Source organism: Cordyceps militaris (assembly GCF_000225605.1).
Source record: "Cordyceps militaris CM01 unplaced genomic scaffold CCM_S00004, whole genome shotgun sequence".
NCBI lineage: Eukaryota > Fungi > Ascomycota > Sordariomycetes > Hypocreales > Cordycipitaceae > Cordyceps > Cordyceps militaris.
In genome coordinates this window covers 1,970,948-1,983,469 of record NW_006271972.1, presented here as the reverse complement: position 1 = coordinate 1,983,469, position 12,522 = coordinate 1,970,948, and the positions used below count along the sequence as shown (strand labels likewise).

At 56.7% G+C, this 12,522-nt stretch overlaps 4 protein-coding genes across 4 annotated transcripts; 2 read left to right on the top strand and 2 right to left on the bottom strand.

The window, feature by feature from the left end:
- Window positions 1-580: 580 nt before the first annotated feature.
- Window positions 581-2,873, bottom strand: CCM_05625 (extracellular phytase, putative; the record flags this gene model as incomplete). Its single annotated transcript, XM_006670769.1, has 5 exons — window positions 581-1,187; window positions 1,238-1,917; window positions 1,960-2,038; window positions 2,090-2,274; window positions 2,325-2,873. 5 exons carry the CDS (start codon window positions 2,871-2,873, stop codon window positions 581-583), a joined length of 2,100 nt encoding a protein of 699 aa, XP_006670832.1.
- A 2,585-nt stretch (window positions 2,874-5,458) lies between these two features.
- On the top strand, window positions 5,459-6,885 carry CCM_05624 (tRNA-guanine transglycosylase family protein; the record flags this gene model as incomplete). The annotated part of the gene is made up of 2 exons (XM_006670768.1): window positions 5,459-5,702; window positions 5,783-6,885. The coding sequence occupies 2 exons, from the start codon at window positions 5,459-5,461 to the stop codon at window positions 6,883-6,885; spliced, it is 1,347 nt and encodes a 448-aa protein (XP_006670831.1).
- Window positions 6,886-7,761: 876 nt separating this feature from the next.
- CCM_05623 (cystinosin) lies at window positions 7,762-8,736 on the top strand (the record flags this gene model as incomplete). Its single annotated transcript, XM_006670767.1, has 2 exons — window positions 7,762-7,918; window positions 8,000-8,736. The coding sequence occupies 2 exons, from the start codon at window positions 7,762-7,764 to the stop codon at window positions 8,734-8,736; spliced, it is 894 nt and encodes a 297-aa protein (XP_006670830.1).
- Window positions 8,737-8,956: 220 nt separating this feature from the next.
- Window positions 8,957-11,901, bottom strand: CCM_05622 (leucyl-tRNA synthetase; the record flags this gene model as incomplete). Its single annotated transcript, XM_006670766.1, has 2 exons — window positions 8,957-11,320; window positions 11,368-11,901. The coding sequence occupies 2 exons, from the start codon at window positions 11,899-11,901 to the stop codon at window positions 8,957-8,959; spliced, it is 2,898 nt and encodes a 965-aa protein (XP_006670829.1).
- Between the last annotated feature and the right edge of the window lie 621 nt (window positions 11,902-12,522).

The following is a 12,522-nucleotide window of genomic DNA, read 5'->3' as shown; positions in this document are numbered from 1 at the left end:
GCCCTGCCTGATGTTGAGGCTGGCGTCGACGCGCTCGTGCGGTGCGGCTTCGCTGGCGTGCTGACGGCGGGAGGGCCCGTGGACGGCGGGTGTGCGGCGAATGCGGAGCGCTTGGCGCAGGTGGTGGCGTGCTGCGCGGCGGGCAGGCTCGAGGTCGTCGCGGGGGGCGGCGTGCGCCATCATAATGTGGGAGCGCTGGCTGCGCGGTTTGCGCCGGGCGCGGGTGTATGGGTGCATTCGGCGGCACTGAGGGCGGATGGGACCGGGTTGGATGAGGAGGAGCTGCGCAAGCTGCTGGCGGCGTTGGCGGCGTGAGAGAGACATGGCCAGGGGACTACTCGTATACAAGGACATACAAGGGTATATAAAAGTCACGCATTGAATTCACACGGACAAGGGTAGTTGGACAGAGACATCAAATTACACAGTCTATTACTTCAAGCACTCCACCAACGCCCCCCTCGTCCCCTATTTATACATCTAAGCATTCTTTTCGTTCAAGTTATGTACAATGAATGACATCTCGGCAGCAACCACCATTGACCACATTCTCTCACTTCATCTAAGAGCGCCGATTTCTCTATGGGCTGGGCTTGGGAAGGGCACAAGCAGGGAGGCTGGTGCTCGTCTGGCCCGCGGCGCTGGTCGAGCCGGGGTTGGGCTTGACGGTGCTGGTGCTGTTGCCGCCGGGGGTACCGGGGCGGGGCGGCGTGCCGGCCTCGTGGCGGGCGAGACCCAGGCAGGCGGCAATCTTGTAAAAGATGTCCACGTTGCCATAGGTGCCGCCAAAGGTGTCCTGGCACGGGCCCCAGGCGTAGACGGGGACATCGGTCAGCGAGTGCACACCGACAGACTCGTCAGTGCTGAAGGTGCCGTTGACGACGAAGCCGTTGGGGCTGTCGCTCGGGTTGGCGAAGTACTCGTCGCCAATCTTGACCGAGGGGTTGCGGGGACCGTTCTTGTGGACGCTGAAGTTCTCGCGGATATCGGGGTGCGCGGCAACGCCACCGGCAATGGCGTAACGGGGCTCCCAGTTCGTAGGGAAGTTGGCGCCGGTGCCGTAGGTGAGGCCGTCGGCCTTGTGGTACTGAGACAGACCAGACTTCTCGTAGGTGCCAATGGCACGGCGCTTGCCACGCTGGTCGGGGGCCTCCTTGAGGTACTTGGTATCGGCAGAGCCATAGACACTATGTTCGGTTAGAATTTGCTATGATTTAGCAGGTTGGGACCAACTCACTCGAAGCCGTGGCCGTGGTCGGCGGAGACAAGGACAAGAGTCTCGTCACGGATGCCAAGCTCCTCGAGCTTCTTGATGGTGGCGCTGATGGCCTCGTCCATCTCCAGGAGCTCAGCCAGGGCACGGTCGTAGTCCAGAGTGTGCATCTGCTTGTCAATGGAAGCACCCTCGGACATGAGGAAGAAGCCCTTCTCCTTGCCACGAGTGGCGAGAATCTCGACGGCCTTGACCGACATCTCCTTGAGGCCAGGAATGTCAAGGGCGGAGCTGTTCTTCCCCGAGGGGTCGTTGGTCAGCTTCTTGATGTTGTCCTTGTACACGTTGCGGTCCAGCCAGACGGGCAGGTTGCTCTGGCTGAAGACGCCGAGCGCACGCTTGCTCTTGTCGACAGCCTGGAGGGCCGTATTGTTCAGGCTGACGGTGTAGCCCTTCTTGGCAAACTCCTGGTAGTAGTCCTTGCCCTTGTAGGAGCCCTTGCCGGGGATGAACTGCTCGGCACCGCCGCCAAAGAAGACGTCGGGACCGTTGTTGGCAGTCCAGGTCCAGTTGGTAACACCGTTCAGGGCCTGGTCGATGAGAGCGCCATACTCGGCGCGCTTGCGGGTGTGACCGGTGAGGGCAATGGGAGTGGCATCGGCGAGGAAGGCAGTAGAAACGGCACCCCAAGCACCACCCTGGGACTGTTAGCATGCATCATCTTGAAGGATGGGTATGAAGCTTACCCAAACGCGCTGGAAGACTTCGACAATTGTCTCAACCTTGGGGTCGTCAAAGGCATCGGCGGAAGAGTCGACGTGGACGCTGGGGCTTGTTAGTTCTATTGTGATGTCATATGTTGGAACTTTTGCTTACCCCATGGCGTTGACAGTGCTCTTGTGGCCAGTGTAGAGAGCAGAAGCAGAGTTGGCAGAGTCGGTAATGTAGGAGTCGAGGGAGTGAGTCATCTGGTGACCAACAACGGGGAACTGGTCCATCTTGAGGACAGACTGGTATTTTCCGTTGATGCTCTGGTGTCCCAGCAGACGGGCAGCGGTGATCTAAGGCCTCTGTCAGCGGTGCGCCGTTATGCGCCGGGGCCGCTACATACCATGTTGGTGGTCATGCCGTCACCAATGAAGAAGATGACGTTCTTGGCCTTGCGCTCCTTGGAGATGTCGCGGACGACCCAGTTGGCAGTGGTCTTGCTGCCATTGTAGTAGTCGAGGGTGACCTGGTACTTGCCGGGCTCGTAGAGGGCAATGGTCCGGTAGGCCTTGGCGGCGACGTTGACGACCGAGGGCGTCTTGGCGTCTTCGGCGTAGAGGTCCTCGAACCACTTGAACTGCCACTTCTCGAGCTGGGGCTCGGCAATGTTGAAGGCCTGGGCAAAGTCCTTGGGCTTGCCGCCCTCCTTGGTGATGGTGACCTTGAACTTTTCGTCGGGCTTGCCGTTGTGGGCCGCCTCGGAGCCGTTGACGGGGGCGTGGACCTCGACGCGGAGATCAAACAGCTGGCCGGGGAGGAAGTCGCTCTGGTCGGGCGGCAGGACGCAGCCGAGATCAGGGCAGCCGCCCAGACGCTGGAAGGTCTGGGCAGAGACCTGGCTGACGGCGGCGGCCGCGACGAGGGCGGCGGCCGTGTTGAACTTGGCGAGCATGGTGGAAGAAAGCTCTCAATTGAGAGGGGGGGAAAGAGATGTGAAGTTTGGCTTCCTCAAGTCAAGACTCAGACCAAAGGTGACGAGGCTCAAGAACAAGAGTTACGAGAAACGAGGAGGGCCAGCGCAGCTTATATGCTTGGCAGGGCTCTCCCATCTCGGCCATGATTGCCAGGGCCCTGAGCGCGGGTGTCGTACGGAGGCTGGAGCTAACGAGCATCCGAGAGCTAGCAAAAAGCTAGCTAACACTATAGAAGAAAAGAAAACGCCATCGAAAGTCGGTTGTTGGGAGGGCTCGGTGTAGCAAAGATCAGCACGTTGACGGAGCCGGCCAATTGGAGAGTCTTGGGCGGTGGATGGTTGAACCCAAGACCGCGGAGCTCCGATAGGCCGGAGGGGCTGTGGAGTGAGAGTCAATTTCTCTGTTTATTTCAGTTCTTGTTGCCCATGACGCTCTCGCGGCACCCGGACCTGCATGGCAAGCTCAGCTGCTGCACGAAGCCCTTTCGCTATCAAGCACGACAGCCACGTGTGTGCGCCACGACCCCATTTGGCCCGACATTGCGTGGATTATCTGGGGGAGTGGAGTAGTTAGTCAACGGAGAGGATGCAGAAGACGAGTTGATATCGCAAGGGCCGTTTGCTGTGTGCAGTATTGGCGACTGTTCTGCGGTGATGTTTGAGCGAGGACGGGAAGCCAAGGTTGGGGTGGGCTGGGCCGGCTTGGGCTAGATCCAGGGCGAGTGACTGGTGCAAGCACAGCCTCGACTTGCTTCCAGTGGCCGGCCGGTACCTCTGAGCAATAATGCACCGCGGTCCGGTGGTGATGAGCTCCCAGGTACATTGAGCCTGCAAAGGTTAATGTAAGGTTATTCCGTACGCTTGCTCTAGCGTCTCCGCAGCGGCCCCTTGGCGTGGCCTTGTCTATTGAGATCCAAGCCTCGTGCGTCAAATCTGCATCGTCATTGGCGCGCAAAAAAAAAAGAAAAAAGGATGGAGGATAGCGTTTGTGTGAAAAGGTTCCTTGTGGTGGTTTGATTGTTTTGATGGTTGCTGTTCCAATATGGAAGGGGCCAAGGGCCGATGACGACGAACGCTGCAAACGGGCGAGGACTGAAGCAAAAAAAAATTTAACCGACGCAAATCACGACGACAAGAAATGACTGCTTTTCCCCAGCAATTCTAGTCATTTTCATCATTTTCCCCAGGTATTCATCTATCTACGAGTACTCTGTATTACAGCATTGCTCACTGATGCTCACACTAGTCATGAAGCTTGAACCGATGCATGAACCAGAATTACACACTGCAGATGGCGTTTTACCCACAACCCGCGCAGTCCTCTTTCATTTCGCTAGCCTGTCCATTTCCGCGACCGAGCTGATTTTTTTTATCGACTTTCACGTTCAAGACACTGGTGGTGGCGCACGTCGGTCGACGGCAAGCCACCGGCCTGGTTCACCGGTTCTGGAACGGAAGCGCGAATACCAAAAGCCACGCGCTCCCAACCTTGTCCTAACTATGTAAACGAAGCTGCCACGTTATCAGATGGGCCAGTAGCAACCCATGTGTTGGCGTCATCAATTGACCTGGTTTGTCGTCGGATGAGACATGGCGTCGTACCATCCAATGCAACACTGGGAATGCGGGATGCGGGATGCGCCCGGGGTCGGGACGTCAACTGGCTGCTCATCCGGGGAATCTATGCCGGAATTCCTCGTTGGCAAAGCGCGCCGAGTGATGACACTTGGTTCCGACGACTGGCCTTGCACCCACGTGCTGATGGCTTGACGCGCGATGGAGCCAGGCACTTGGCAGCGGGTTATTACATGGGAATATGCCGTATTTGAAATATGGGAATATGCATGCTCCGTATTCTCATCAGATGGGAGTATACGCCGTATTTGATATCCAAATCTCCATATAAACTCGTCTTGGCGTAAATGGGTTTGGCGTTGGTCACTGCTTCTATGGAATCAACATGTCTCGTCACGTCGCACTACGAATCGTCTGCTCGAAGGGGCCTTGCTGAAAAAATCATGACAATTAAGTTTAAAGCCATGTATAACTCTACATTCTAATGATTTGAATGTCCGAGAATTCGGCTCCCTGTTCTCAAGTACGTCAAGCAGCAAGGTATGACCGTTTTAATTTTCCGTGAACTCCGGTACTACATTGGTTTTACAAGTCACTACGAAATAGAACCAGGCTGTATTTTAATACAGACAGCCGACTTACACGGACGGTTCAATGTGTAGCTTTAGGCCAATACAGCTCATATTCGTTCAAATGTAAAGTTTCCGCTTGAATGTATAGTTTCTTAAATAATCAATTTTAAAAAATGAACCGTCTACCAGTACCTCCTATAACGTACAATTTTTTTTTCTCTCAAGTCTCAAGTCTCAATTCCCTTGTCCCAAGTCTCAATTCCCTTGTCTATAATGCAACTATTTCTGCCATGTGAATGATGTAGGTGGTCACTGGTGCCCCACCAAGTGAACAAGGTGTGAGAAAATTCGAGACGGCGGCTCCTCCAACAACCCCTGCTCTCTCATCACCAAATCCAGTCTAAGCAACCACCAACGATGAGCTCTGTGGACGGCCGTCAAATGGAGGGTGCAGACATGGCCGGCTCTCGCACACTCTTCACCTCGGCCGCCGTCGCCGGCACCGCCGCCCGCCTCGGCCGGCTGGCCCTCCCCGGGCGCGCCGCCATTGACACACCCAACTACACGTCCGTCGCCAGCCGCGGGGCGGTGCCGCACCTGACCCCCGACAACATGACCAAATCCGTGTCGCCAGGGCCCGTCTACATGGCGCTCGAAGATTGTACGCACTATTTTTTTTCTTTCTTTTTTTCGCTTTTTATCCATGAGGTTCTGTCCCCCGCTAACATGCACACACACAAGTCATTGAGAAGACGCAGCCCCCTATATACAAGACGCCCGTAACGCGGGAAAACAGACTGCACAGCTTCACGGCCCTGCCACTCGCCAGCGCGACCATCCTGGCCGCGCGTCGCAGCCAGACCGTCACCACGCCGACGGGCAACACGGCCAAGTCGGTCACACTCTTCACGTCGACGGGCTTCCGCGGCCTCTCGGTCCCCGCGTACGTCGAGGCCGTGCGGCTGCTGCGTCCCGACGTTGTCGTGCCGCTGGCGGATCTGCCGCATACGAGCACCGCGCCACCGGCGAAGAAGCTCGTGCGCATGGTGGACAGGACGGAGGAGTGGCTGGACCAGTTCCTGGAGGCGACGGCGGCGGGGACCGACGCCGCGCCGACCAGCGCCGTGTTTGCGCCGGTGCTGCCGGTGGAGTACCCGCTGCAGTGGGCGTACCTGCAACACCTCGCCGACGACGTCCTCGGGTCGCTCTCCGGCCTCGCCATCTACGACACCAGACTCCTGGGCGACATCATCCGCAACTACGCCGCGCTGGGCCCGCTGCCGCGGCTCTCGCTCGACGCGCCCAAAACGCCGCAGCAGGTGCTCCAGCAAGTCGCCCTCGGCGTCGACGTCTGCGTGCTGCCCTTTATCAACGCCGTGTCCGACTCGGGCGTCGCCTTCACCTTTACGTTCCCCGCGCCCGCCTCCTCCGTCGCGGCGCCGCAGCCGCTGGGCACCAACATGTGGCTCGAGGAGCACGCGACGGCGCTGCGGCCGCTGAGCGCCGGCTGCTCGTGCTACGCGTGCACGACGCACCACCGCGCCTACCTGCGGCACCTGCTCAACGCCAAGGAGATGCTGGGCTGGAGCCTGCTGCAGATCCACAACCACTGCGCCATGAGCCGCTTCTTCGACGGCGTCCGCGCGGCCCTGCGCGACGGCACGTTTGGCGCCGCCGCCGAGCGCTTCGCGGCCGCGTACGAGGCTGACTTTCCAGAGGGCACCGGCGAGAGGCCGCGGGCGAGGGGCTATCACTTCAAGAGCGAGTATGGGCAGGAGAAGATTAACAAGACGACGTGGGTTGATGTCGAGGGGACGTTTGCGCAGGCCGAGATGAAAGCATAAATGAACACGGGGAAGTGGAGTTCTGGTGAATTAAGCGATATTTGGGTGTTTGTATATACATGTAAAAAGCAGAATTTCGATATCTAAATTGATCTTCTGAATGTTCGCTGATGTTTTCGCCTCAGATATGGCAGTGGAAGAATCCGCTTCATTCGGCAGGTGTGGCGGATTCTACGCTGATGTGGCGTCGTACGCCACAGAATGAACCGATGACTCTGGGGTTGAATCTGGACAAGGATGATAAATGGAGAGCAATACTCCGTAATTCTCATTCCGGAAGACTAAAGATCACTTTTGAATTCTTTTGGCCTTTTATGTATTTCAACTCAAGTTGAAAAGATGCATCTGACGCCTTCGTCGGAGTATGGGGCTTGTACTACCCATCTACTGGTATAGGCATACATGTGGCTTGGCGATGAAATGTCGCAAATACCATCAGTTCTCCGTCTAGTTCAATCCAAACCCATTTCATAGGAGGTTTGCCGCACCGCTGTCCTATAAACGCAGTCCGGCGCTCGGCGAACAACCAGAACGAGGCTAACTACTTAGGCTGGCGTGCCCCTACGCCAATGGAAGCGCTCCCGCCATTTCGTCACCGGATCGCGACACCCGACCGTCAGCGACCCCCCCCCCCCCCCCCTCCCAAAAAACCATCCCTTCAAACACGGACCTGACTTGGGCCCTTTCTCTCTCTTCTTTCCCTACTGTGAAACTCCAGCGGCACATGACTCTTTTCGCGCCGGCACGCACGCTCTTTTTCCCACGTCTCTTGTTTGCAAGGCCAGCAGAGCTCGCGTTGCAAAATCACCGCTCTCCCCGAGATAGATCCAGCACGCAGAACAGCTTTTGCGCCGCGGCCGATTTCTCCTCGCCATCATGGCCAACGACGACTTCCTCAACGTCATCTCGGCCGTCTTTGGCTGGGTCTACTTTACCCTCTGGAGTCTGTCGTTTTACCCGCAAGCGCTGCTCAACTTTCGCCGGCGGTCGACGACGGGCACCACGGTTGACTTTCCGTTTCTCAACGTCCTAGGTACGAATGATGCGCGTCGCCGTCGCCACTCCTCAGTTTTTTTTTCACTAACCCCAGCTCCCTTTTTTTTAAATTTTAAAGGCTTCACGTCCTACTTTGCCTCGAACCTCGCGCTGTACTACTCGCGCGACGTGCGGCAGCAGTACGCCGCGCGCAACAGCGGCCTCACGCCGACGGTGCAGTTCAACGACGTCGTCTTTGCGCTGCACGGCCTCGTGCTGTCGCTCATCACGGCCTCGCAGTACCTCGTCGGCACCGCGCTCTGGCGCTTCCCCGCGACCGCCGGCGGCCACCCCCACCACCACCACCACCACAGCCCGGGCACTCGGCCGAGCCGCTTCGCCACCGGGCTGACCGTCGGCGCCGCGCTCGGCGTCGCCGCCACGTATCTCGTCGTGCGCGGCGTGCGCTCCGGCGGCCGCCCGGTCGATCCCGCCGTCGACTGGTGCGAGATCGACGTCGTCTACGCCCTCGGCTACGTCAAGCTCGTCGTCACGCTCGTCAAGTACACGCCCCAGCTGCTGACCAACATCCGCAACCGCAGCACCGACGGGTGGAGCATCTGGCAGATCCTGCTGGACCTGGTCGGCGGCGTCCTGAGCATCGCACAGCAGGGCATCGACAGCTACCTGCAGCACGACTGGAGCGGCATCACCAGCAACCCCGTCAAGTTTGGCCTCGGCCAGCTGAGCATCTTTTTTGACCTGCTCTTTATTCTGCAGCACTATGTGATTTACCGCAAGAAGAGCGTCGGTGGCCATCGTGAAGACGAGACGGATCGCCTGCTGCCGCCCGGCGAGGAGAGACGTTTAGATTGAGTCGCATTTCACACGACACATCAACTAAACAGCAATAGATGATTGAATATAGAGATCAAGAATAGTTTCGTTCCACAACGATCACTGAAACCATCTATCATGAATGAGTTAGACATGTACACTCGTAGCCCTCTATGACCCTTCGGCCTGCTTCTATCTTACATTATATTTCCATCGCTCTACAGGCCCTCTATCAAACATGCTAATAGTACAGATGCTGTTACATGACAAAGTTAATCAGCGCCCCGTTTTGCACGGCAATCGCCCGCTTTGCCTGTCTGATATCGTATTGACCTTGGCCAAATTTCGCGCGTCCTTCTTCCGTCGCCAGAATCTGCCCCACCATCCAGTCCTTGAGCGCATCGCCTACGAGACCGCCTTCCGGCGCCGGCAGCTCCAGGTTGGCACGTACCTTGCCGTTGACCTGAATCACGCTCGTCTGCGATTGTGGCTTCAGGATCTGGAGTGAGCCATCTGCCTCGGGAAAGCTAGCCGACTTGAACAGGGACCCGGCGGACGGGTGAAGAACGCTCCAGCACTCTTCCGCCACGGCCGGCACGACCGGCGCCATGAGTCTCGTCATGGTTTCGGCCACCTGCCACTGGATGACGGCGCTGGCGCCCTTGGCTCCCACGAGAGCGTTGGTGAGCGTCATCAGGTCGGATACAATAATATTGAGCGCATACACCTGATCATATGCGCGCGTAATGTTGGTAATGATGCGCTGAGTCTCCCGCCAGAGAAGGATATCAGTGTTGAGTGTCTTGGCTTCTCCTTTGCTCAAGTTTCCAAGATTGGCCTGCCTAGCTTGCAAATAGTCCGAGGCAGTCTCATTCGGGGCAGGCGTAGCAGCTGCGACCTTGACAACAGTGTCATACAGTCGATGTAGCCATCGAGTCACCCCCGAAATCTTGGACTCATCCCACTTGAGCTCGTCGGCGACTGGAGCCTGAAACAGCATGTGCGCTCGCGTGGCATCGGCACCATACTTGGCAATGAACTCGGTCGGGTCTACGCCGTTGTACTTGGACTTGGACATCTTCTCGTAGCGCACCTCGGCGGGGGTACCGCTCGTTGCAACCTTGGGTTGAGCTGCATCGCTGAGATCGATCTCGTTTGGCTTCAAGAATCTGCCGTTGGTCGGGTCGATGAATGTCTTGCCATGAACCATGCCCTGCGTAATCAAGCGCCTGAACGGCTCAGCGGTGCCAGCAGTTTCTTCAGTGTACTCGGGCATCAGTGATGTCCCAGCTAGGAACTTGAAGATGAAGCGTGAGTAGAGCAGATGGAGAATTGCATGCTCAACACCTCCGATATAAATGTCAACCGGTAGGGTCTTGGTAGATTCAGGCGAGAATAGTTCTTTGCTGTTGTGAGGATCAGCAAAGCGGGCAAAATACCAACTCGAGTCCACAAACGTGTCCATTGTGTCTGTATCACGGCGCGCGGGCCCCTTGCACTTCGGACACTCGGTGTTGACAAACCCAGGAGATGTTTCCAGCGCGTTGCCGGCATTTCCAGCCTGCCAGTGCTTTTCAACATCCGGAAGCTTCACAGGGAGATCTGCTTCTGGTACAGGCACGCTTCCACAGCTGCTGCAGTGAATGATGGGAATAGGTGCTCCCCAGTACCGCTGACGACTGATGAGCCAGTCACGAAGGCGCCATTTCTCCACAGGGGTGGCCAGCTCTGCCGCTTTAAGCATATTGACCATGATCTCAGCGGCATCCTTGGAGGATTTGCCCTTGAAGGGCCCGCTGTGCGCCGTCATGAAGCCATGCTCTACATAAGGCTCGGCCGGAATGATGGCAGTAGACTCATCGGGCGATTCTGCGATTACATGTCGAACAGGTTGTTCGCTGTTGTGTGTCTTCCAGAAAGCGTGGTCTCGGACATCGTGTCCCGGCACGCCCATGACGGCACCCTCACCGTAATCACCGAGCACATATGGTGCGACAAAAACTGGCAAGGACGCTTTGGTAGCATCGGGGGTATCCTCGTTATACGCAAGCGGGTTGATCGCTCGAAGCTGGGGCAAGACATAGCCCACTTTGGAGTCAGGCGGTAGGCCAGGGAGAGTATCTAAAAATGCGCGCAGCTTGGGGTCTGCATCGGCGAGTTGCTTAACCGCTGGGTGAGACGCCGCAAGCGCGATATACTGTACGCCGAACAGAGTATCGGGGCGTGTGGTGAAGACTTCAATAGCAGAGCCTACATCTTGGCCCATGGCTATGATTGGAAACTTGATGAGCGCTCCGGTAGATTTCCCAAGCCAGTTGCGTTGCTGAGCGAGGACGTGATCTGGCCACGCGTCATCTTTGGCGAGCGTATCTAGCTCACGCAGCAGATCCTCGCGATAGTCTGAGATGCGCAGGAACCACTGTTTGAGAAGCTTCTTTTCCACCTTGGCACCAGAGCGCCACGAGAAACCGTTGGCGTCTACTTGCTCATTGGCCAGGACGGTTTTATCGACAGGATCGTAGTTGACTTCGGCTTCGGCTTGGTAGGCAAGGCCTTTTTCGTACAGCATGAGGAAAAGCTTTTGGGTATGCTTGTAAAAGTCGGGGTCGCACGATGCCAGCTCCTATTCAGCGTCAGAGGGGTGTCGGCAGTAGTGCGGAGGATACCCACGTTGCTCCAATCCCAGCTTCCATTCATAACCCCGAGCTGTTCCTTCATTTTCACAATGTTGCTCCGCGTCCAGCCAGCTGGAGGGACGCCACGTTCCAGGGCCGCGTTCTCAGCTGGTAGACCAAAGGCGTCCCATCCCATGGGAAGCAGCACATCGTGGCCTTTGAGGCCATGATATCTGGCAACGACATCGGCAATAGCGTAGACGCGCAAGTGACCGAGATGCAGGGTGCCCGACGGGTAGGGAAACATGGGAAGAACATATTTGGTATTCGTGGAGCTCTGGACACGCTCTTTCTGCGTCGGCTCGTGGGCGGCGATTTCTTGCCAATTCTTGCGCCATTCCGCATCAATTGTTTTTAAATTGAGGCTATACCATCGTCTGAGCCGGGGAAATAAGTTGACATCGAGGGTCTTGGTGGTATGCGATTGGCTGGTCAACAGTGACTGGCGATTGGCGGCACAGCAGGCAGCGCGTGACCGGAGTTGGGCAGCTGCACGCGCAGGGAGCTGCCTTGTGTGGAGAGCCAGCATTACGGTGTGACCATTCTAGGTGCTCTGAAATACCGGAAGCGCTTGTTTGTGGAATAGACGTACCGCGATAGACACAATGCGATGCGATGCACGGAACGAAGCTTGTGAACAGCAAAAACGTTGGAGCTCCCGAAGGGGCTTAGTACGAGTGTGGCTGATGGTGGCTAATGGAATTGTTCAAGTACAATGTATTAGGAGGGTGTCTCTGGACATTTGTCTCGACAGGCCTGTGTTCAAATTGATTTTCTTTGATTCTACATAATTTTTGAAAGAATTGAGAATCGAGTAAATTCCACATTTACTGTGCTATATTGCTTGGGATTTTCTGTACACTATTGCCTCCTAAACGCGTGACCGCTAAAGTTCGCCGCTGTTCCGCGCTCCGAAGCCGCTCAGGTGACTCCAGGAGCTAGAGGTCGCAGGAAATGTTGCCGCCAGTGGCACGTCCTAGTTGCAAGTAATCGTAGTACGTTAAAGTAGTGTTGTAATTGCGCAATCCCGACAATCCGGCTGCTGCCAGACCTCCCTTAATCCGACCAACGAGGTCGCTGATTATTATCAACAGTTTCCTTCAACCCCGCCAAACAACCATCTCGCCCCGCGTGCGTGGGGCTCTCAAAA